The sequence below is a fragment of the Myotis lucifugus genome, unplaced genomic scaffold (genome assembly GCF_000147115.1).
Source record: "Myotis lucifugus unplaced genomic scaffold, Myoluc2.0 scaffold_206, whole genome shotgun sequence".
Lineage (NCBI taxonomy): Eukaryota > Metazoa > Chordata > Mammalia > Chiroptera > Vespertilionidae > Myotis > Myotis lucifugus.
The window spans coordinates 2348433-2369271 of record NW_005871254.1 but is presented as its reverse complement, the minus strand read 5'-3'; the positions used below and the strand labels follow the sequence as shown (position 1 = coordinate 2369271).

Sequence of the window (20839 nt, the reverse complement as noted above, 5' to 3'; positions counted from 1 at the left end):
CAAACCTTTCTTGTGCTGAGTCAGTCATGGCAACTGAAAAGTCAAGGACACAGACAAAAAGGCACCTTCTCAAGGTCAGTATCTTGCAGGTCAGTCTTGGGCTGTTTTGACTGCGGAGGTTTTTGCCCTGTGCCTCCTGCCCCGAAGTCTCCAGCTTGCGCAACTCGCTCCTGTTTACACTAAGAGAGGAGCACTTTCCAGTTAGTGTGGGGCTCAAGAAGTCGTTTCGAGGACAAAGTCCTCTAAAAATATTGAGAGTGAACCAAATAATGCTGAGAATGAAGAAGCTATATCCTTTGGACACGTGGGGTGGAAGGAAGTTATAATTGAAGACATACAATCACTTGCTTCTACAAATTTTGGTGAGATAATTTGCACACGTCTCTTCTATCAACTCAGTCTTTTAAAAGAGGAGCAGCACCAGGTGGTAAGGGAACAGCTTTGGTGTTAGAGGTTTGCATCTCAGCTACACATCTAGCTGCTCCTATGCCTTTGGCCCAGTAGTTTCCTCACCGTACAGAGAGAATCAGAATACCCACCTCTCATGCAAATCTGTGCCCAAAGCCCGCCCATGTTAGGTTGTCAATCTCTGTGAGTCACATCGGAATCTCTTTTTGAAAATGCCTTCTTATTTTAGCTGGTTTCAGATTCTTAGAGGAACCAGCTTCAGTAGGAACTGGACTGAATGGTACAGGGCCTGTCCCACCGCCAGCGGCATCAGGAAGTGCTGTGTCGGGACTTCTCATCTTTGTTTTTGTTCTGAATCCAGAGCTGTTTGCTGAGGCATGGAGGCAGAAGGTGTCTCAAAGGCTGAAGACGGAGCTGAGGATCCAGGTCCCAAAGCTGGCCAGCCCGATGTTGCTCAGTCTGACGCCCCCCCTGGAGTGCAGTCCCCGGGCCCCACGGCTCTCTGGGAGACGGTAGAGAGGAAGTTTCTGGAGTATCAGCAGTTGGCTCATAGGAGCCCGGCTGACCGCCAGGAGAGCCTGCTGCGCCTTCTCCCACTGTTCCTAAAGGTCAGTATTGTTATTTTTGATGCTGTATCACCATACAGTGCTCTTGGGATACTTGTGGAATGATTGGAAGCTGAAGTTGTTGATTTTCATATCATCGTAGTGGTCTCTGGTTGCTTAGAGGAGAAGGTTGTGCTATTCAATAACGAGTCAAGCGAGGCTCATCTCCAGGATGGGGAAGGGCTGGGGATGGGTGAGCAGATGACTCTGGAGAACTATTATCCCTTTAGCTAAAGGAGCTATATTGTTCAGCAGAAATCCCAGCGTGAAGCCAGAGAAGAGACCAGCTCCTCCGGGAGCTAGAAAAGCAGTCTGTGTCTTGAGACAGGAGTCACAGGATGGCTGATCATCTCAAACACCAGTCCTGCCAGCACCAGGGCCTCAAGTGCCAGAACACCAGATTGTGCCAACCGTGCAAATGGAGGTGCAGTCTGTGGGAGCATGAAGCAGTGCTCCCTCCCACAGCCACAGGCACCAGGAGAGTCCACTGGGCCGACGCTCTGGCTCGTGGCAGCTGCTGGCGGCTTGTGGTGGCTGGTGACAGCTGGTGGTGGTTGTTGGTGGCAGGTGGCAGCTGGTGGTGGCTGGTGGTGGCAGCTGGCAGCTGGTGGTAGCTGGTGGTGGCAGGTGGTGGCTGGTGGTGGCAGGTGACAGCTGGTGGTGGCTGGTGGTAGCTGGTGGTGGCTGGTGGTGACAGGTGGCAGCTGGTTGCAGCACTGGCATAAGGGTTTTCCTTGTCTCAGAACAGAGCTCCCGGAGGTGAGATCTGCCTCGTGTTGAATCTACTGAAAGCTATTGTACCATTGGAAATGCGTCTTTATGAGGACTTAGTTTTTGCTTGACTATTGATTTTGAGTTATTATTAAAAAATACACCTCTAGCCAAAGAGCAGAGAATATGGGCTCCCTTTCACGTTGAAAATAGACTGAGACAGATGGGGCGTAGGCAGGTTTTATTGGAAACCCCTTTGCTAATGTTTCATCTAACTTATTAACCAGAAATATTTAAGGATTTCCAAAGATGACTTAGGCATTGAATACTTGGGCATGTTCTTGGTTAAAAAAACAAAAACAAAAACACACCACACATGCCAAGTAACTTGTTCATTAAATCATTGTTTTCCTCCCTGATTGGGACTTGTAAACCCCATTCATCCCATTCTACAGGCTGGATAACTGGGACGTTGGGGATGTACTGGAAAGAGGGACTGGGCTAGGAGATGGCTCAGGTTTTATTTCTAGCCTCCCTGCTCTGACAGCCCCCATGTTTGGAGACAGCTCAGTCTCACCCAGTCTTCAGATCAGTGTTGCCTTCTGAAAGGAACACCATGCGCACGCAGCCTTCGCCCTGAGCGAGAGTCCCTGGCGTGGGGTGGGTGCGGGCTCATCTGCGTGCTGTGTCTTCCCCCCAGCCTCGCAGCCCGGCTCTGATGAAAGTGCTCTGAGTCTGAGAGCCAGGGCTTGGCACTCGCTTACCCTCCGGGTCTCTGATTTGAGAATTCCTTCATTTGTTGTACGAAAGTGTATGAAGCATCTAGACTCTGTCCCAGCGCCTGGGCTATGAGAATAAAGGAGACAGAGTTTTCCCCTTATGGAGACTCCATCCAAAGCAGAGGCTACGAAGTCACACCCAGAATGTGCTTTATTTGACTTGTAGGGATTAAACATGAATTACTGGCCATTTTTTTTTTCAAAATAGAAAGCATTTACCAGAAAATCAGATGTCCAGTTTCTCTGGAAAAACTGGTAGCTGCAAAACCAACAGCATGGAGATGGTTAGGGGCACCCCTCTCAGACAGAAGGTCTTGTTCCCTCAGTTCACCCAGTGCCCCACGCCCTAACATGTCACCCTATGCACCTTCCTCACTTATGTCACCGCACCCTGTAGGCCTCTGAGCTTGGACCCCATGGTAGTGCACAGTTCCTACTATAAGTGAACCTTGAGATTGGTTTCTGTTTCCCAAACCTGGTCCTGGGAGTTGCAGGCATTATGGCCCATGTGTTCGACCAAAGAGAGCAGGCTCCGCCCTGGAGCCATTGCTTAGTAGCTGTGCACCCTTGAGCAAGTTACGAAATATTCCTGACCCTCAGTTTCTCATCTGTAAAGTGTAATGAACAGCTCTTTGCTGGGAGACTGTGAGGGTGGATAAGATGATGATGGTGAAGTCCAGGGCACATGGAAGCAGACACCATCCCGATGACCTTCCCACCAGCTTCCAGGACACTAACTCCCACGTGTAGTCTGAGGCCCTGTCACCGCGATTCCCCGCACCATGGACACCTGCCCTGTTCGGGGTCTCTGGAGTCCACTTCTGTGAACCCTGGACAAGCAGGGTATTACAGGCTTTTAATCGTCTCTAAACATCAACATTCTTTTGTTAAGTCCGACATGTCTACCAACATGTTATTTCTATTAAGTGCTGACTAATGCCGGAGCCAGAGCCATGCCCTCAGGCTTCTTAATGAAAAGCTGATGGTGGAAAGAAAAGGGGAATGTAGGCGGTGTTCAGGGGTAGCGCAGGTAGAACCTGAGCTGAAGATGAAGACAGAAAACAGCCACTGGAACACAGGTCCTTGTAACCTCTCTCATCTGGATTTTATATCCATAGGACAGTGTTCTTTCAGGTTGTCTATGAAGACCTTGGAAATATCAGGACTTAAAGTTATGCCATGTCCTGTGGAATGTGGCCACTGACCTCAAAGCCTCATGCATGTATTGGCTGTCATGGAAACCATGGCCCAAATGGACTCAGAGACTCCTGAGCAGGTTTAAGAGAGTTCTGGAATAATTTGTGTGGCAGATCGCAATTCTCTATACCTGGCTCTTTTCATTTTGGGCCCAAGGAAAATTAAGATGATCTTGAATATTCTTTGTTCTGACACAATGAACACAAGAAATTTTTGAGTTGTCGCCCCTACTCAGAAAGGGTTATGTCCCTGGGTGATGGGATCTTATTACACTGGGCCAGACTCTATCAGACCCATCACAGAAGGGGTGGTCCATGTGCAGGCAGGGCTTTGGCGAAGGTCATGGTGAAGGTCATGTCTGCCCCACCTCAGTGGCCACCACTTGCCTAGACCTGGAAAGTCCTGAGTTTTGACAGCTCGTGCCTTGCAGCGCCGACTCCCCAGAAAAACTCCCCAGAGGGGCTTCTGTGGCATCTTCTCCCCAAATAACTTCCCTGTAGCCTCTAGCTTTCTCTCATATCTGACTCCTCCAAACCCACGGCAAGGACACTTGTCCCCCGACCCCTGTCATTGTTTACATGTACATCTGCATTAACTGCTAGGCAGGTACAAACATGGTTGGTTTCACATTAAATTCTAGTCCCATTGTCTCATCTCCAGAGTTAAGAACAACTTAGTGTGTTAAGGAGTGAACCTACTTAGCTTTTGGCTGCTGTCTTGGTAAGAAGGAATTGCCAGGTGGAGACTCAGGGCCCTGCAGCCCCAGCAGGGAGCTGCCCCGAGGGGAGGAGTCAGACACCAAGTTTCCAGTGAGAGCTGAGGCTCCTCCATTCGCCCGGCCATCACTCCCTGTGGGAGGTCATGGGGGAGTCCTCAGCCAGGGCTGCAGCTGGTGAGACTCACCCAGGCGCTTTGCTCGGTGTTTTCAAGCCCTCACACTAACCCCGGGAAGTGAGGCCATTTGTATCCCACTTTATACACGAGCAAGGAGAGGGTTAGAGACGGTATATAATGTGGCCAAGGTCACCCAGTGGTTAGTGGAGAGCAGAACGTAACCTGGCCAGTCTGAACCACCGGGCTCCCTCAGGCAGTGCTGCAGGGCCGAGCAGAGCAAAGCACACCTGTTCTTTCCTGCCCCTGGCCCACTGGACAGGTGTCTGCCTGGCTAGTGCCTCCGCTCCCTTTGGGCACAAGAAGATGCTATCCCTCCCCATATGATGCTTGGGTAGCTGCCTTCACGTGCAGAGTTGGAGGAGGGTAGCTGCCTCCAGGTGCAGACTCGGAGGAGGTTTGCTGCCTCACAGAGGAAACAGCACAGAGCCAGCGACTTCTCAGTGGGCCACTCAGCTCTCAGGAAGGGTGAACCTGACTGCTGTTCTTTTCCTGCTGAGAGCCTTGGGCTTCGTTCTTCTAGGAACCTTTCCATCATGGACTGCTGGCCCAGAGGAGAAGGCATCCCCTAGCCAGCATGGACAGGTCCTGCTGGCTTTCAGTTGAGGATGCTCTGAGGCAAAGGGAGCCACTGCAGGCCCTCAAGGTGCACAGAGATATCCCATAATAATAGCCAGGGGGAGCTAGAGCTGTGGATGCAGTTGTGGGAGACAGTTCTTAGAATACACGCTTTGAGAGAGAGCAGGTGGTGAGCTAGGGAATCCCCAGCAATTAGTGTAAAGTTCCTCACTGCCTGGGACAGACAACCAAGGGGCTGAACACATGGGAGAAAATAAAAGGAGATCTGTGGATGTGAGATGCTGCAAAGGAGTTCACGTGGCGGCCTTTAAGAGGCAGCATCGTGTCCCCTCCCATGACTCCACGTGCCTTTGTGATGGCGCAGCTAATGGAATAAGGCAGAAGTGACATTTCCAGACCCCGAGAGACTTGTAGCTTCTTCTGTCACTTGGGATATTCATTCTTAGAACCCTGCTGCCATGTTGTGAGGAAGACCAAGCAGCCCCACGTACAAACCTAGTTGGAGGGGAACCAAAGCCCCTGGTCTCGCAGCTGCGCTCGCTGCCCACAGCCAGCACCACCTCGCCAGCCCTGTGAGTGCCCCATCTTGGAAGCCGGTCCCTCAGCCCCCGTCAGCTGCCCCAGCTGACTGAGCCAGAGGAACCTCTGCCTGCCGAGCTCTGCCCAAACTGCAGGCCCTTGACCCAAATATCTGATTGCTGTTATTTAAGCCACTCAATTCTGGGGTGGTTTGTTATATAGATGAGCAGAACAGTGGGCAACGTGGAGATGAACGTATTTATTTCCTAGTGTGGAGTGATTGTACTTGGAAGTGAGACTGTGTGTGCATGTGTGTGTGTGTGTGTGTGTGTGTGTGTGCACACATGTGCACGTATGCAGGCACATGTTCTTAGGTTAACTGCCTGGCTAGGGGTGCTGAGTTCATGCCATTAAGTGTGCTTAGTCATTCTCGTGGAAACCAAGCATAGACCTAGCTGCCCATGGATGAGAGGTTAGTAACATTAAGTGTAATAACAAGGGTGACCAACAATTATTTCCAAGTGCGGTGCCCAGAGAGGATGGTGAGGGTCAGCACCCCTCCTTGCCCATCCTGAGTCTACCCCCTCAGAGCGGGGCCTGTGACATGATTTATTCCCATTTTGGGAAAACAGCATTTGGTTGTGCTAACAAACTCTTAGTGCATCACTTTTTTTACTTACAAAGGCGAGAGTAACCGTCGCACTAGCAGGGGCACTCATGTCCAGTCTTGAAAGGGTTTTGAGTCCTAAAGACCAGACCACCCAGGCGCGAGGCGGGGAAGCAGCAGTGACAGTGCCGCCTGCTTGGGAGCCACAGGCCGCCTGTCACTGGGAAGTGGGTTCTCCCGGCTCCTCGCTGGCCCTTCCTTGTTTGCCACCGGCCCGCAGCATCGTTTTCTCCCTCTTCCTTCCATGCGAGGGGGCAGCACGAGACATGATGGTGCCGCTTAGATAATGTGAGCTTTTAAAATATTGAGCAATATCCTCCCAGCATGCAAGTCCCAGTTTGAGGAAAAAAATTTAGGTCCTTCGGAAGCTGCCTTAACTCTTTGGGGTCTCCAGGGTCTCATTCAGTGAGTGGCTGCCTCCGCGAACGGCACCCCAGTGGCCTGAACGAGTTAAGGCGGCTCCCAGAAGTGCCCACTGAGTCCCAGGAAGCAGTGCGGGCCCGGGGGGAGCTGGCTGAGGGTACAATTACTGTTCAGCTCGCAGGGGCCCAATTTGCTTTATTGTAGCGCTGCCTGGAGTCCCACTGCTCACAGAGGATCTGATGCTTCTGAGTCAATTGCCCGCAAAGTGGTCTTTGAGGGGTTTGCCAGCGCAGGGGGAAGGCACAGGGCTGGCGGGGAAGACATAGAATTCTCATTCCCAAGGAGGAAAATGGCCCTCCCACAGAAGTTCCCAGTCAAAGGACTGACTTTTTTCTTTTCGGGATTAAAGTTTCCGAGCGATAGCGGGTCCCCAGGTGGGAGCCCTATGCTTCTTAGACCTGTGCATGCTACTTAGGATGCGTGAGGTGAACCCGCTCCTCCCGCCGCGGCTCCACTGGGGCTCCGGGCTTCCTCCTGCGCAGCTCCTTTCTGTAAAGTGGGAGCAACAATAATGCCGACCTCAGAGGGTGGTTGGAGGATTAGGGGAAACAATGCAGGTAAGTGTTTGGGCCAGCGTCTGGCTCAAGACCAGCACACGATGCATTTGGCCATCACTGCAGATGGTGGGTTTCATAATCATGTGCTCCCTTATCCAATGTTGGTTGAAGGCCTACTTCAGTGCTTGGCTTTTATCCAGCATTTTTGTAGTCTTAGCACAGTTCTGATGGAATTCGTTTTTATTTACAAAGGGAAGAGGCAACTCCGTTTATGGGCAGAAAATAAAAAACAATTTTCAGATGCAAAGCTTTTTTTAAAACAAAATAAATGCTCAAGTACTCACTGCCCAACATAAAGTGTATCGCACATTTCAGATAGACTAAAGCCAGCTGTGCACGCGCTCAGGCGCGCACTCACCCGCCCTCCTCCGGCGAAGCCTGCCCCGCTGGCCACAGGGGTACATGTGCATCTGGGATATGCTCACCTCCTAACACACTTCCCTACGGGCTTCCTCCATCCAGGGCTTGCTCATCAGTTCTGGGTGTGATCCGCAGATACTGCACTGTTTTCAGTGCTGCGTAGTGCTCTGATGTACCAGTAAATATGCCGTAAATTATTCATTCGTGGTCCTACTGGTGAACATTAATCTTTTCCAGTTTTTCACGATCACGAATAATGCTGCAGCCATATCTCTTGTCCGCGCCTTCACGTGCACAGGTGCCAGCCTTTCCGCAGGGGACCACCTGGGCGTGGAGGGCTGGGTGGAGGACATGCGGCCCTTTAACTTTCTCGGGCTGGCTAGCTGCTTCTTCAGAGAGGTTCCTCTGCGTACCGCTCCCCCAGCAGAGCAGGGCCTCCGGGTCCCACACCTTCACCCACACGCTGCCAGGCTTCTCCCTTTTACCAACTTGAAAAGTATGATATATCTCATCGTGGTTTCATTTGCATTTTTCCAATTATCAGTAATTTGCTATTTACTTTATCTTTTATTAGTGGCCTGTTTCATTGGCCTGTTTTTTTTTTTTTAAAAATCAGGTGGTTTGTCTTTATCTGATAAGTTGGTAGCAGTCTGGATATTATTGCGTTGTCACTTCTATGCATTGCAAATATTCTCCACCAGTCTGTGGCTTGCCTCTTCATTTTGTATTCAGCACCTTTTAATATAGAGAGGATTTTTGAAGGTTTTTGCTTTTTAACAACTATAGTATCTGTAGCAAGGAAACACATTGAAATGATTTCTCTTCAGAATTTGATGTGTTATTCACCTTCAGTAGGAGGACCTCAGTTTAAAAAACTCGGTCAGGTCTTTGGGCAGGAATAAAACTTAGACAGCTAGTAAATGGGTACAGTGAATGGGAGTCCAGCAAAACTGCATGTTATAGCGGCCACTAGTGACCAGGAATGCCCACAGCACCTACCTTCCTGGTGAGCACCAGGGATGGGAGATTCCTGAACTCACGTCCTGGCATAGGACTAGTCCTCCTCTCTGACTGTGCCCTGGGGGAGTCTTCTCCTCCCAGGACTAGTCCCTCTCTCTGACTGTGCCCTGGGGAAGTCTCCTCCTCCCAGGACTAGTCCTCCTCTCTGACTGTGCCCTGGGGGAGTCTTCTCCTCCCAGGACTAGTCCCTCCTCTCTGACTGTGCCCTGGGGGAGTCTTCTCCTCCCAGGACTAGTCCCTCCTCTCTGACTGTGCCCTGGGGAAGTCTCCTCCTCCCAGGACTAGAGCCTCCTCTCTGACTGTGCCCTGGGGGAGTCTCCTCCTCCCAGGACTAGTCCCTCCTCTCTGTGCCCTGGGGGAGTCTCCTCCTCCCAGGACTAGTCCCTCTCTCTGACTGTGGCCTATGGGAGTCTCCTCCCAGGACTGGTGAACTGGGCCTGTGACAACACAGCGCGAAGGGCAAAGACTGGGTGGAAGAGCCATCCTAGAAACAGGATAACTAGAGAAACCAGGGGAAATTCGGAAAAGAGGAGCATCAGTGGGACACAGCACTGACGGGGGAGGAAGGTGAGGGAGAGGGAGACCTGGAGACTCTCTCTCTTGGGGGTTCCCAGGAGGGCAGCTGGGTGACTGGCAAGGCCCCTCTGGGAGAGGAGATGCAGCGGGTTTGAGGCACTGGATTCGGTGATGCATGTCTGAGGCTTAAGGAGCACGAGTCCGGGAGGTATGGGCCGTGGGTTGGAGCTCAGCAGAGAGCTGGGATTGCAGGCCTGAGGGCGGGGGTGCAGTGGGAGGAGGGAAGGCGGGGGCGGCCTTGGGATGCACCTGGGAAGCGTTGAGCCTGTGCCGAGGGATGGCAGGGAGAGAGGGAGGTGATGCTCGGGCCTTGCTCTGGAGCTGTGACGTCTCTGACCAACCTGTGTGTGCCTTCAGGCCTGGGAGCACTCCGTGGGGCTCATCTGCTTTCCCAGCCTGCACAGGCTGGCCGGCGAAGTGTCCAGCCAGCTCGCCCAGGAGATCCAGCAGGTGCTGGTGGGAAAGCCTGCGGGTGAGTGCGGAGCGGCCCTGGGCCCTGTGGGAGCAGCACGTGCTGAAGGCCTTCGGCCCTGCTCTGCCCTTCTGCTTTCTAGTTAGTCAGCGAAGTGCCTGCCAAAGAGACCACGGGCCCAGTCTGCCACCGAGTCCCTTGGGAACAAGGGAAAGGCTAGCAGAGCAGGGAAGGGGGTCTCAGGGAACTGCTGCTCCTGGGAGACACACACACACACACACACACACACACACACACACACACAGGAGCAGGGCCTCTGGGAGGAAGTGCTGGGCTAGAAGGCACCTGAGTGTTCAGTGGAGAACTCGATCCAGACAAGACCCCCGGTCAGAGCATGTGTTTTGCTGTGGGGTCCCTGACTCGCAGTCTTCCAAGCACAGAGCCCAGACAAAGGCTGTGGAGGGAGCTCCGGGCAGGGTGGCCTGAGCTGGGTGCAGAGGCAGGAACCCCTGTGATGGAGGGGCTGCAATAGAGAGAGTGGGGTGGAGGCCAGTTGTGGGAAGTCTATGGTGAGGAACTTGCTCCTATTACTTGGCAATGGGGAGCCATTGACGGTTGCTGACCAGGGAAGACTGAATGCTAAAGGCTGGCCTCCAAGGAGGGTAACTGGCTGAGTGTGAGGGTGGGTGTAGGTTCAGGCGGCCTTGTGGGGAGGGCAGGAAGTGGACGTCTCCAAAGAGGCGAAGGTAGAGCTCATAGGTGGGTGGCAAGTGGAGGGCAAACTGGTGAGCAAGTCCCTGCATCACCCACTGACACGTTTCCTCTTCTCCGCTGTTGTCAGAGCAAGCGCGGGCGGCCGCGGGGCAGCTGCTGCGGTGGAAGCGGGATGCGCAGCAGGACGGCTACCTGCTCCTGAAGTCGGCCTTCCTGCTCTCGGGGACGGACACGGTAAGTGCTGGGAGCCACGGCCTGGCCTCCTCAGCCACCGGGAGGGAGGCCTCAGCTCAGGGCAGGGCGTGGCTCCCAGAGCCTTTCTTCCCAGGAAGCTGGCTTCTCCTCTCTCGCCCTGGCTCCCCTCTGGTGTAGGAACGGCTTCTGAAATTCTGGGATTCTGGTCTGGATCCTGCCCTGTCAGTTGACCGCCCGTGACATGCGGCACGTCACTGTGACGGGTGCAGCTGATTTGAGAGTTGGGGACAGTAGCGCCTCAGTGCTGGGGCCGCTGTGAGATTGAAAAGGGCTGGCGTCCCAGCACTGAGTCCGCCCTGGTGACGCCACGGCCACGCCGGGGTGAGGACCAGGCTCTGCTGTGGGGTGTGGCCGCAGTCTGTCTGACCAGGGCTGTGCTCTGAGCCTCGGCTGGGTTCTGCCTGCTGTTAAACTCAGACGGAAGGAGCCGCACCGGGAGGCGCTGTCCGAGCATGCTCACCCAGAGGCAGTGCTAGCAGACTGCCGCCTTCCCTGCCCACCCGCACCCACTGGGAAGAGGGGCCTGGTCCTCCCCGCCGAGTGGTCTGCTGAGGCCGGTGTCCTGGCAGCTTGGCCATCAGCAGAAATGGCCCGAGGCCCTTGCAGGGCAGGCCCAAGACTCTCCGGTCTGTCGGCTGCTGGGGTGCCCACTGTGGGGGGTCTAGCCCGCGACATTGGGAATGGCAGGGGAGCAGAGCGCAGCTGCTGCCTTCTGTCCGGGGTGACACAGGCATCGCAGGAGCCTTAGAGGCAGCATGTGGTGTGAGCAGCAGGCGGCAGCGTTAGCCAGGGAGGGCCGCCTGGCTTTCCCTGTGGGAGCGGGAGCCCTGCCGGCCCTGTGGCCAGAGGGCCGCAGCATGGAGTGGGCCTCTGCTCCCGGGAAGGGCTGCTTCCAGCTGAGCGGTAACACTGACCTGAAGATGGCTTTCCGCTGGGGCAGCCAGACCCAGAGCCAAGAGAGTGAGCAGCTGCCTTTGGGGAGCCCGTGGAGCAGGGGTGGGGAGAGCTGCCTGCGGGGGCGCTGCAGAGCCAGGCGTCCAGGGAGGCGGGCCTTGCCTGCCCAGGAGCCTTTGGGGCAGGGGGCCCGGCACTGCCTGATACTCCTGGTTCTTGCCTCTTCTCCTTTCTGTTTTTCTAACTGTGTGGTCAGCATGCTTTTTAGATGAACTCCACTTGTGCACGCACACACACATGCACATGCAAACGCACGTGTGCGCACACTGAGACAGCAGCCACAGTGATCCAGGCGGAGCTGCGGGCGGGCATGTGGAAAAAGGTCCCGGGTGCTGCACACACAGGCTGGGCCCTGCCGGCGCCCGTGTCCTCTCCTCTGTCCGCAGCTCTGGCGCTGGTCTTCCCGGTGGGTGGGCCGTCATGAGGTTGGATCTGACGAGGGGATCAAGGGCCTGGGGCAGTGCCGGCCGCCCGGCCTCGGTCACAGCCTGCTCTTCCCTTGCAGGAGGCACTGGGCAGCGTTGCCGAGTCGGGGCTCCCAGCCCTGCTCCTGCAGTGTCTGTACCTCTTCTTCGTCTTTCCTCTGGAGGAGGACGAGCATTCGGAGGACGATGTTCAAGTTCAGAGGATGTTTGTGCAGGTGAGTGAGAGCCGGGCTGAGCCCCTCTGGGCTGGGCCGATCTCTGCCTCTGGGAGCCGCTCCCACCTGCCTTGCTCAAGGCCAGCGCATCCCTCCGCCCCACGTTCTGCAAACGCGAGAGGCCTAGGCATCCGGAGGATGGACTTCCCTCTTGTGCCTCTGTATCCCTCCCTGCTCCCCTTGTTCTTCCCCAGAAACGTGAGTGCCTTCTCTGCTTGGCCCACCAGCTCCTTCTCCAGCCCGCATTCCTGGGCCCTGCCGGTCCTCGCCTGCATCTGGAACCTTCTGTCGCTGGCCACCTCCCATCTGAGACGCGCTTGCTAACTGCACTGCATCACTAACTAGCCAACACTTTCTAAGCAGTTGCCATGCCCCTTGTGCCGTGGTCTCTTGTCTGTCACCTCCTCCGTCCCCAGATGTGTGCAGTGCTGTGCTCCTTGCTCTATACAAACACAGGAAACGTGAGCTCAGGGGCGGGTGGGGGCTGGGCCGGGACTCTGGATCCCCAGTTCACTCTCAGTGGGCTCCGCACCACCCGCGATGCTGCCTCCCCTCCTCCCAAGAAGCCATCTCAGGCCACTGAATTGCAAGTGCGATTTCCTCTTGTCATTGCCCCTCGCTCCTGTCCACTGACAGCCAGCAGCAACTTTTCACATAATGCCCCTCCTCAGCTCCCTGCCCCCCACTGACAAGTCCTGCTCTCTGTCTTCGGGGGCCACCCTCCACGGACAACTGCTGCCCCTGCCCCTGGTGAGGGTGGGGAGCAGGCCGTCTCACTCACGGCTGTGTGTCCAGCGCCTGGGCAGTGCCTCCCAGAGCAGGTGCTAGACCGTTTGGGGATTTCCAAGTGCAGCTGCCCATTGAGCATCTGCATGCAGATGAACACCCATCGCAGACTCATCCTCCAGCCAGAGGCGTGGCTGCCAGAGGCATCGGCCCGTCCGCGGCTTATCCGCACTCTGCCTGCTGGAAACCCTGGAAACGCTGGCCCCATTTGCCTGGATGTAACCATATCCCAAATGTACTGGGACACAGTGCTGGGCACGTGGACACATCTTTATCCTGTGACTTCTCCGTGCGCTCAGGGAGGGAGCGCGGCCCTGTCTTTCCAGGGTTGCCCGCGGATGCACAGAATGCGCCCCCCAGCGCTAGGCCCCACCTGCGTTCATTCCTCATTTCATTCCATAAAAAGTATGAAGTTCCTCCCGGTGCGGCTCTGTGCCAGACGCGATCCCTCAGCTGGCACAGTCCCTCTCGGAGAGGGGACAGGAAGGTGTGGAAGCAAGTGGGGGACATCCTGCGAATAAGTCAGCATGTCCACTGCCTTCGGTGCTCTGCAGGGAAAGGCAAAGGCAAAGGCAGGGCTGGGAAGGGAGGCCCAGGGGCTGACTCACAGAGGAGCATGGAGGATGCAGCTCTGAGGGAATGGCATTGAGAGCTGGCGGTTGGGGTAGAGCTGTGATGGGGAGGTGGGGGCAAGCAGCAGAATGGTCATCTGAGCCAAGGGCTGCGGCCACACCCACGTGCAGGGTCTGTAGCCAGTCCTAGGTGCCCGGCTGGCCTCCATCCCTGTGCCGAGGGCCTGCATTCAGTGGCAGGAGCTTCTGTACCTGCTGAACTGGGAGAAGGTCCTGTTAGACCAGCAAGAGCCCAAGAGAAAGGAGGCCGGATGAGTCCCTGCAGGTGCTGCCTGCTGTGACTCTCCCCAAGGGCATAGGCAGTGTCCCAAGTCCACAGGAGATTGGGTTGGTGGGAACAAGGGTCCCAGGTCGGAGGTTACAGGACAACGCTCATGGCTGTGTGGAGAAGTGAGGCATGAATGCTAACCAGGGATTCAGGATACATCTGGCTTTTTATTTTATTTTATTATTATTATCTATAACAATAAAAGTGGAATATGCTAATTAGACCGGACCTCCTTCTGGACGTCCTTCCGGACGACCTTCAGGACAAAGCCAAGGCTGCGAGGGCTGAGGCAAGCTGCTGCGACTGCGAGGGCCAAGCCCCTTGCACAAATTCCATGCATTGGGCCTCTAGTTTAAATCTATTTTTATTGATTTCAGAGAGGAAGGTAGAGGGAGAGACAGATAGAAACAGCAATGATGAGAGAGGATCATTGATTGACTGCCTCTGGCATGGCCCCTACAACCCAGAATCGATCCTGCAACCCAGATATGTGCCCTGACTAGGAATCAAACCTTGACCTCCTGGTCCATAGGTTGACACTCAACCACTGAGCCACACTGGCCAGGCTGCATCTTGTTTTCTAAGTAGCACAGGGTCCTGTTAATCCTGTATTTTAATGGTCAATGCCATTTTCCTGGCATTTCTATATAAAAAGACACCCATCCAAGTCCAACACTTCTTTGTTATTCTGACTTGGAAAGGGTAACTCCTGCCTTTACAGCAGTTAAGAGTTCAGACAGCCCGAGCCCCTCATCCTTTGCTGGTGGTACTGGTGACCATGCTGGTCTGGGCAGAGGGTGACAGCATACAAAGCCATCTATGTGCTAACATGTGCCCTCAGTGCTCTGTAAAAGCAGGGAGCAAGTCCACGGCAGCAAGGAGGCTTCTAATCGGTCTCCTGGGTCTTCCTTCCTTCTTCCTCTCAGATGTTGCTCAACATCTGCAGCGAGCCTCAGGGGCTGGAGGGCCTCCTCGCAGGGAATGAGCTCCAGGCATTGCTGATTGCCACCACCTGCCTCCGGGAGCACAGCTGCTGCTTTTGGAAGGAGCCTACCTTCTGTGTGCTGAGGGCCATCTCCCAGGCCCAGGACCTCAGCGTCATTCAGTACCTGCAGGGTAAGTCCCCGGGGACCCACTTCCCACAGCAGGTCCCTGTCATGCCCTTGCAGCATCAGGATAGATTTCTGGGACCAGAAATGAGAAGGGCAAACAGGTTCTCATGGATGCCCAGCTGGGCCAGTAGCTGACCCTGTAGTGCTTGGTTCCATTCATGAAAGTGCTTTTGTTGTTCATTTGGATGCTCCATTGGAGGAGGGGAAGGGGAGCCCCTTAGCTGCTCACATACTGTCAACCAGAATCTGCCGGGCCCATCTGTGTGTTATCTCATCTGTTCCTGGAGATGGATGTTGATGATCATGCCATTTTGCAATGGGAAACAGATTAGTATGTTGAAGAGCTTGCCAAGGCTCCTGGGTTTCCAAGAAGAGAATCAGATTTGAACTTGGAGATGCCGCTCCCTGGGCCTCAGCGTCTGCTGGGGCAGCAGCAGGGACGCACACCTGGCTCTGCTCTCCGGTGGCGTGACCTCGGGCACTTCACTGCCTGGGCGCCTCATCTTCTTGTCTGTAAAATGGGAAGGCGGTCCCGCGGATCTCACTGGACGGTTACGCTTTGGGGGTTGACATATCTGAAGTGCTTAGATGGCGTGGGCACGCAGTGGGTTCCCCCGGCCGTCACTGCCGCGTCACCACCCGGTGCGAGCCAGGCAGGGCCCCGAGGGCATCAACTCCATCAGCAGGACCAGTTGTAGCTGCTCCTTCAGCATCTCCTGCCGCCTCCCAAGGACACAGATAACCCTGGGAACATGGGCCGCTGTGGCTCACGTCTTGGGAGGAGGTGTTGGCCTCCTCTCCGTGGCTGGCCAGAGGGAGGCTCTGCCAGGCCAACCCGAGGGGCACTGTGACAAAGGCTCCCTGAGCTGCCTCCCTGCCCGCTCAGTGGCATTTCCTTAGCTCACCAGCTAAAGTGCCTCTTGGGAGGCACCCCTGGGCTGACCCCAAGGTATGGTGTCTTTGGGGAGTAGGTCAGAGCCTGCCGGTGTGACCTGCCTGTCCACAATCACGTGCCCTGCGGCCGGTCTTCTTTTGGGGCCTCCTGTGACAGAGGGCACCCGCGGTGAGGGCTGGCCAAACTCAGCAAGCCCACCTCCTACCGAGGCAGAGCCCACAGGAACGGCAGCCCAGTTCCAGTTCAGGTTCCTGTGAGGCCAGGCCCAGCGGTAATGGTCCAGGCTGAGCTGGGCCCGAGGTGCTTTGTAGTCCCCCCACTCCACTCACAGGCTGGAGCTGGAGATGCCCAAGAAAAGGCTGTACCCATGGGAGGGGTGGGGTCCTCACTGTATCGTATTCTCAACTGGAAAAGAACAATTCTGCCTCGTGGAGCCTGCCACCGGGTGGAGCCTGTACCCCTGTGAGAAATGGGCTGGTTCTGTGGGCGCCTAAGCTGAGGAGAAGGTGGGCAAGTGAGCGCTGGGCTGGCCGCTACCTGCCGAGCCCTGAATTCTAGGTGTGCCCCGTCCACATGCAGACTCTCTGGTGCAGCCCAGGCCTCTCAACCCAGGGACCGAGTACACATTATTATTGTCTCAGGTTCTTGATAGGCGATCTCCCTGACCTTCTCAGCTCTCCCTGACCTTCTCAGCTCTCCCTGACCTTCTCAGCTCTCCCTGACCTTCTCTAGCTATACCTGACCTTCTCAGCTCTCCCTGACCTTCTCCAGCTATACCTGACCTTCTCAGCTCTCCCTGACCTTCTCCAGCTATACCTGACCTTCTCAGCTCTCCCTGACCTTCTCAGCTCTCCCTGACCTTCTCAGCTCTTCCTCACGTTCCCCAGCTCTTCCTCACTTTCTCCAGCTCTCCCTGACTTTCTCCAGCTCTCCCTGACTTTCCCCAGCTCTTCCTCACTTTCTCCAGCTCTCCCTGACTTTCTCCAGCTCTCCCTCACTTTCCCCAGCTCTCCCTCACTTTCTCCAGCTCTCCCTCACTTTCTCCAGCTCTCCCTGACCTTCTCTAGCTCTCCCTCACTTTCTCCAGCTCTCCCTCACTTTCTCCAGCTCTCCCTGACCTTCTCTAGCTCTCCCTCACTTTCTCCAGCTCTCCCTCACTTTCTCCAGCTCTCCCTCACTTTCTCCAGCTCTCCCTCACTTTCTCCAGCTCTCCCTGACCTTCTCTAGCTCTCCCTCACTTTCTCCAGCTCTCCCTCACTTTCTCCAGCTCTTCCTCACTTTCTCCAGCTCTCCCTGACCTTCTCTAGCTCTCCCTCACTTTCTCCAGCTCTCCCTCACTTTCTCCAGCTCTTCCTCACCTTCTCCAGCTCTCCCTGACCTTCTCAGCTCTCCCTGACCTCCTCAGCTCTCCCTCACCTTCTCCAGCTCTCTCTCACTTTCTGGCACTCCTCCTGACTCTGGCACTTGGAAGAGACTTCTCCCCATGAAAGAGCCATAAAAACAGTGATCAGTCAAGATGCAAATCCAGTGATACTTCTCTTCTAGTGCAAGTCTTCCTCGGCTTCCCACAGCCCTGGGGGACCACCATGGCCAGGCCCCACCGTGGCCCTGCTTAGCCACTTCCCTGTGTCCCGTAGTGGGGCTCTGACCCCTGACTCTAGTGCTGAGACCCACCATCTTTGTCCCCTCTCCTTCGCACACACCCACGGCCTCCCCTGCACTTGTCCTCAGACTGCTCTTGCCACCTCCGGAGCTGCTTCTTTGGCATCTCTTACCCAGTGGCCCAGCCCCTCCCAGGAGCTGGGGGTTGGGAGCAGAGGGCTGACAGGCTTCCCTCCTGTCTCAGCCTCCGTCCAACCTGCAGAGCCCGCTCTCAGGATGGCGATTCCCAGGGGGAGTCTTCTTCTTGATCCAAGAGCAAAAGAAAAATGCTTTGGATTAACTCACATCTTGATGTGCAGCCCAGAGGGGGTGGGGCAGGAGGGAACGACCAGCAGAAAAGCCTGGCTCTGAGCAGACTGTGCATTTCCTCCCACAGCCAGGGACTGCATCAAGCTCTGCCTCCAGAACCTCTCCCGGCTGGCGGACTCGCTCCCCGCCCCCGAGCTGAGCGAGGCTGCCGGCCTGGTCCTGGGCTTCGTGAAGGACGCCTACCCTGTCTCCCAGGCTCTGCTCCTGGAGTTTGAGAATGGGGAGGGCTACCCTCTGCTGCTCAAAGTGTTCCTCCGGTAAGCGCTGTGCCTGGTGGGGAGAACCCCCGAACCTTGCTCCTCAGAATCACTGGGTGCCTCGGAGAAAGATCCGCGGGCTTCCCCGCGTGTCTGAAACACACCTCTCTGTAGAGTGTGGCCAGAGAGAGTTTTATTGCAAAAGTAATTCAACGTGCAGTGGGCTTGGGAGCCAGAGCCACTCCCTTGGAGAGCCAGTGGCTGGTGGTGATAATTGTGCCAAGTCCCTTGGTGGCATGGACCACTTCCATGCCATCCCGCCCGACAGACGCCGTGGGAGCCCACGTGGCGGGCTGGAGGGCTTTCTGGGACAGCTCTAATGGGCGCTGCCATGTGCTGAAGGGCAGGAAGTGCCGGGAATGGCCCCCACGAGCAGTCCTCAACCCGTGATGGGCAGAAGCTGATGGATAAATAACCAGCAAAGTTACCGCTTGTGGGGTGGGGGTGGGGGGGAGAGGGGCACCCTGCACCCCAGAGCCCAGGAGGCTTGGGCTCCAGTCGCTGATGGGACGCTGGCTCCATAACGCTCCCTACTGCCTCCTTCTGTCTCCTAGAGCTTCTCCCGTCCTCGCCCTTGAGTCCTGACCCCTTAAGTCCCTGGGAAAGCAAGCGCAGACACTATTCTGCAGGGTCAGGAGAACTCAGCTGGCTGGCTCTATTCTGACCAGCACGTCACCTTCAGGTTGGGGCGTGGGGGTGGGTAAGCCAAGAGGAGAATCACAGAATGTCTGGGACTGCAAACGCCACTGACCTTAGGGGCGCGGCACAGCGGGGCTCACATCTCCCCGGCTCTGCCTGAGCGTGAGCAGGCCTCCTCTGGGACGCAGCCCGCGCTGTGCTCAGGGACTCCGCTGAGTCAGGCTTGCTGTCTGGCGGTGAAGCCTGCAGTGCTGTCTCCAAAATGATGTGACTAAATGACAACCAGAAGGCCTTCCTCCACAGGGACACATGTCCCTGTGATGATGCACCTTTCACATTAGTCTGAACTCTGACCCCCTGGCTGTCTCCACCAGGAAGGGCTAGGTCACAGCAGCTCCTGAACACTTTTTGGTTAAATGGGTGCTGGTGCCCCCACTTCCTGTGGAGGCAGGAGGGAAGGAGCTGTCCCAGGCCCGGGCAGCTCGTTGCTTTTCTTTCTGCCTTACGTGGTCACATGCTGACTCACACACTGTGGGCATAGCAGGGTGGCAGGCCCAGGGCCTCCTCCCAGTGCGAGCCCCTCCCAGCAGCTAAGGAACCAGTGCTCAGCCCTGAAATCGGCGGGAGGCCTGGCCAGGTCAGACTCTTCCCCTTTGTTGCTCTTCAGAAATGTGAAAGCTCTCATTTTGGGGTGCTCCTGCCCAAAGCACATGGCTTTTGGGGTCGGGCCACAGAAAGCAGCCTTGTGAGCAGAGGCCGGGGCTGCCTCTGTGTTCTGGTTGCACTTTCAGGCCGAAGGCTGACCTTGGCCGGCAGCTGACCTTACCCAGGCGCTGCCCTTGCCTCTCGGTGCTGATGTGGTGGGGACCTTTGGGGTCTTTCTCAGCACGTCAATCCCGTTGCCTCTGCACCCTGAGGAGCACTGTTAGCAAACGTGGCTCTTGATCCCCGAGCCCAGGAGCCGCCTCCCTGTCCCTGCAGGTACGACGGGCTGCACCTGCGCGAAGTGGATCCCCACCTGGAGGAGCTCCTGGGGCTGGTGGTGTGGCTGACGACCTGCGGGCGGGCGGAGCTGAAGGTGTTCGACAGCGTCACCTACCCTCAGCTGGAAGGCTTCAAGTTCCACCAGGAGGCCTCCGGTGAGTCTGCCGGGTCAGGTACCCGCAGTGGGCACTGTGCCCTCACAGGGCTGCCCAGGCTTCCACCCGGTCTTTGTAAAGAAACAAACACTTGAGGTCTAGTTCTGTCACACATCTGGGAGATGGCTTATGGATTTAAATCTCTCCTTCATAGATTTTTCTAGATGCCTTGGATGGGACTTAGGGTGCACGGTTACCTAGTAAAGGCGGGGACTGTCAAGTAGGAGTGGGAGCCCCTGGCCTCACCGTCCCTGGTACAAGAGCATTTGCGGATCTAATGACTCGGCCCTGAGACAGTCACCGGCTCAGGTCCGTGCCCGCTCGGCTCTTGGCGAGGCCCACGCTTATTGATGAGCTCAGGGGACATGCGCGGTGCTTTCTGCAGCCAGCTCTCTGCCCCGTGCTGGGCGCCGGGTGTCCGCTCCCTGCAAATCATCTGTGGAGATGGTCACACATACCTGCAGCCATACCTGCTCGGCGACCATGTGCCTAACCTGACTGATGACAGCATCAGGGCGGCGGTGACTCCAGCAGTGGGTGGGCTCTGGGTCAGGAAACCCTGCACAGAGGTGTGTTCAAGGCCTTGCGTGGCTGTCCAGGCAGAGAGGCAGGGAAGAGGTTTAAAGGCAGGGAGCACAGGCGGGAAATAGACAGTGACTGGGAGCATCTGGGGAAACGGTGCCGAGGCCTGAGCGGACCAGAGTGCAGAGGCCTCGGAGCGGGTGGGGAGGAGGGAGGAAGTTTAGGAAAAGCCCTTGGATGGGACCCCAGCTCCCAAGGAAGTGTCTGGACCAGAGGGAGGGCCCTGGTGTCTGAGGCAGGGCTGGCTGCAGGCAGGGCCTCAGGGGGGTGTCCCCGGGCCAGAGGGAACGG

At 56.1% G+C, this 20839-nt stretch overlaps 1 protein-coding gene across 1 annotated transcript in view; it reads left to right on the top strand.

Moving 5' to 3' along the window:
* The first annotated feature begins 785 nt into the window (after window positions 1–785).
* WDFY4 (WDFY family member 4) overlaps window positions 786–20839 on the top strand; it is a 234469-nt gene continuing 214415 nt past the window's right edge. Inside the window, 7 exon segments of the mRNA XM_023761289.1 lie at window positions 786–1016; window positions 9650–9764; window positions 10546–10652; window positions 12133–12267; window positions 14880–15069; window positions 17999–18188; window positions 19809–19966. Of these exon segments, the coding sequence (XP_023617057.1) occupies window positions 786–1016; window positions 9650–9764; window positions 10546–10652; window positions 12133–12267; window positions 14880–15069; window positions 17999–18188; window positions 19809–19966 (1126 nt within the window).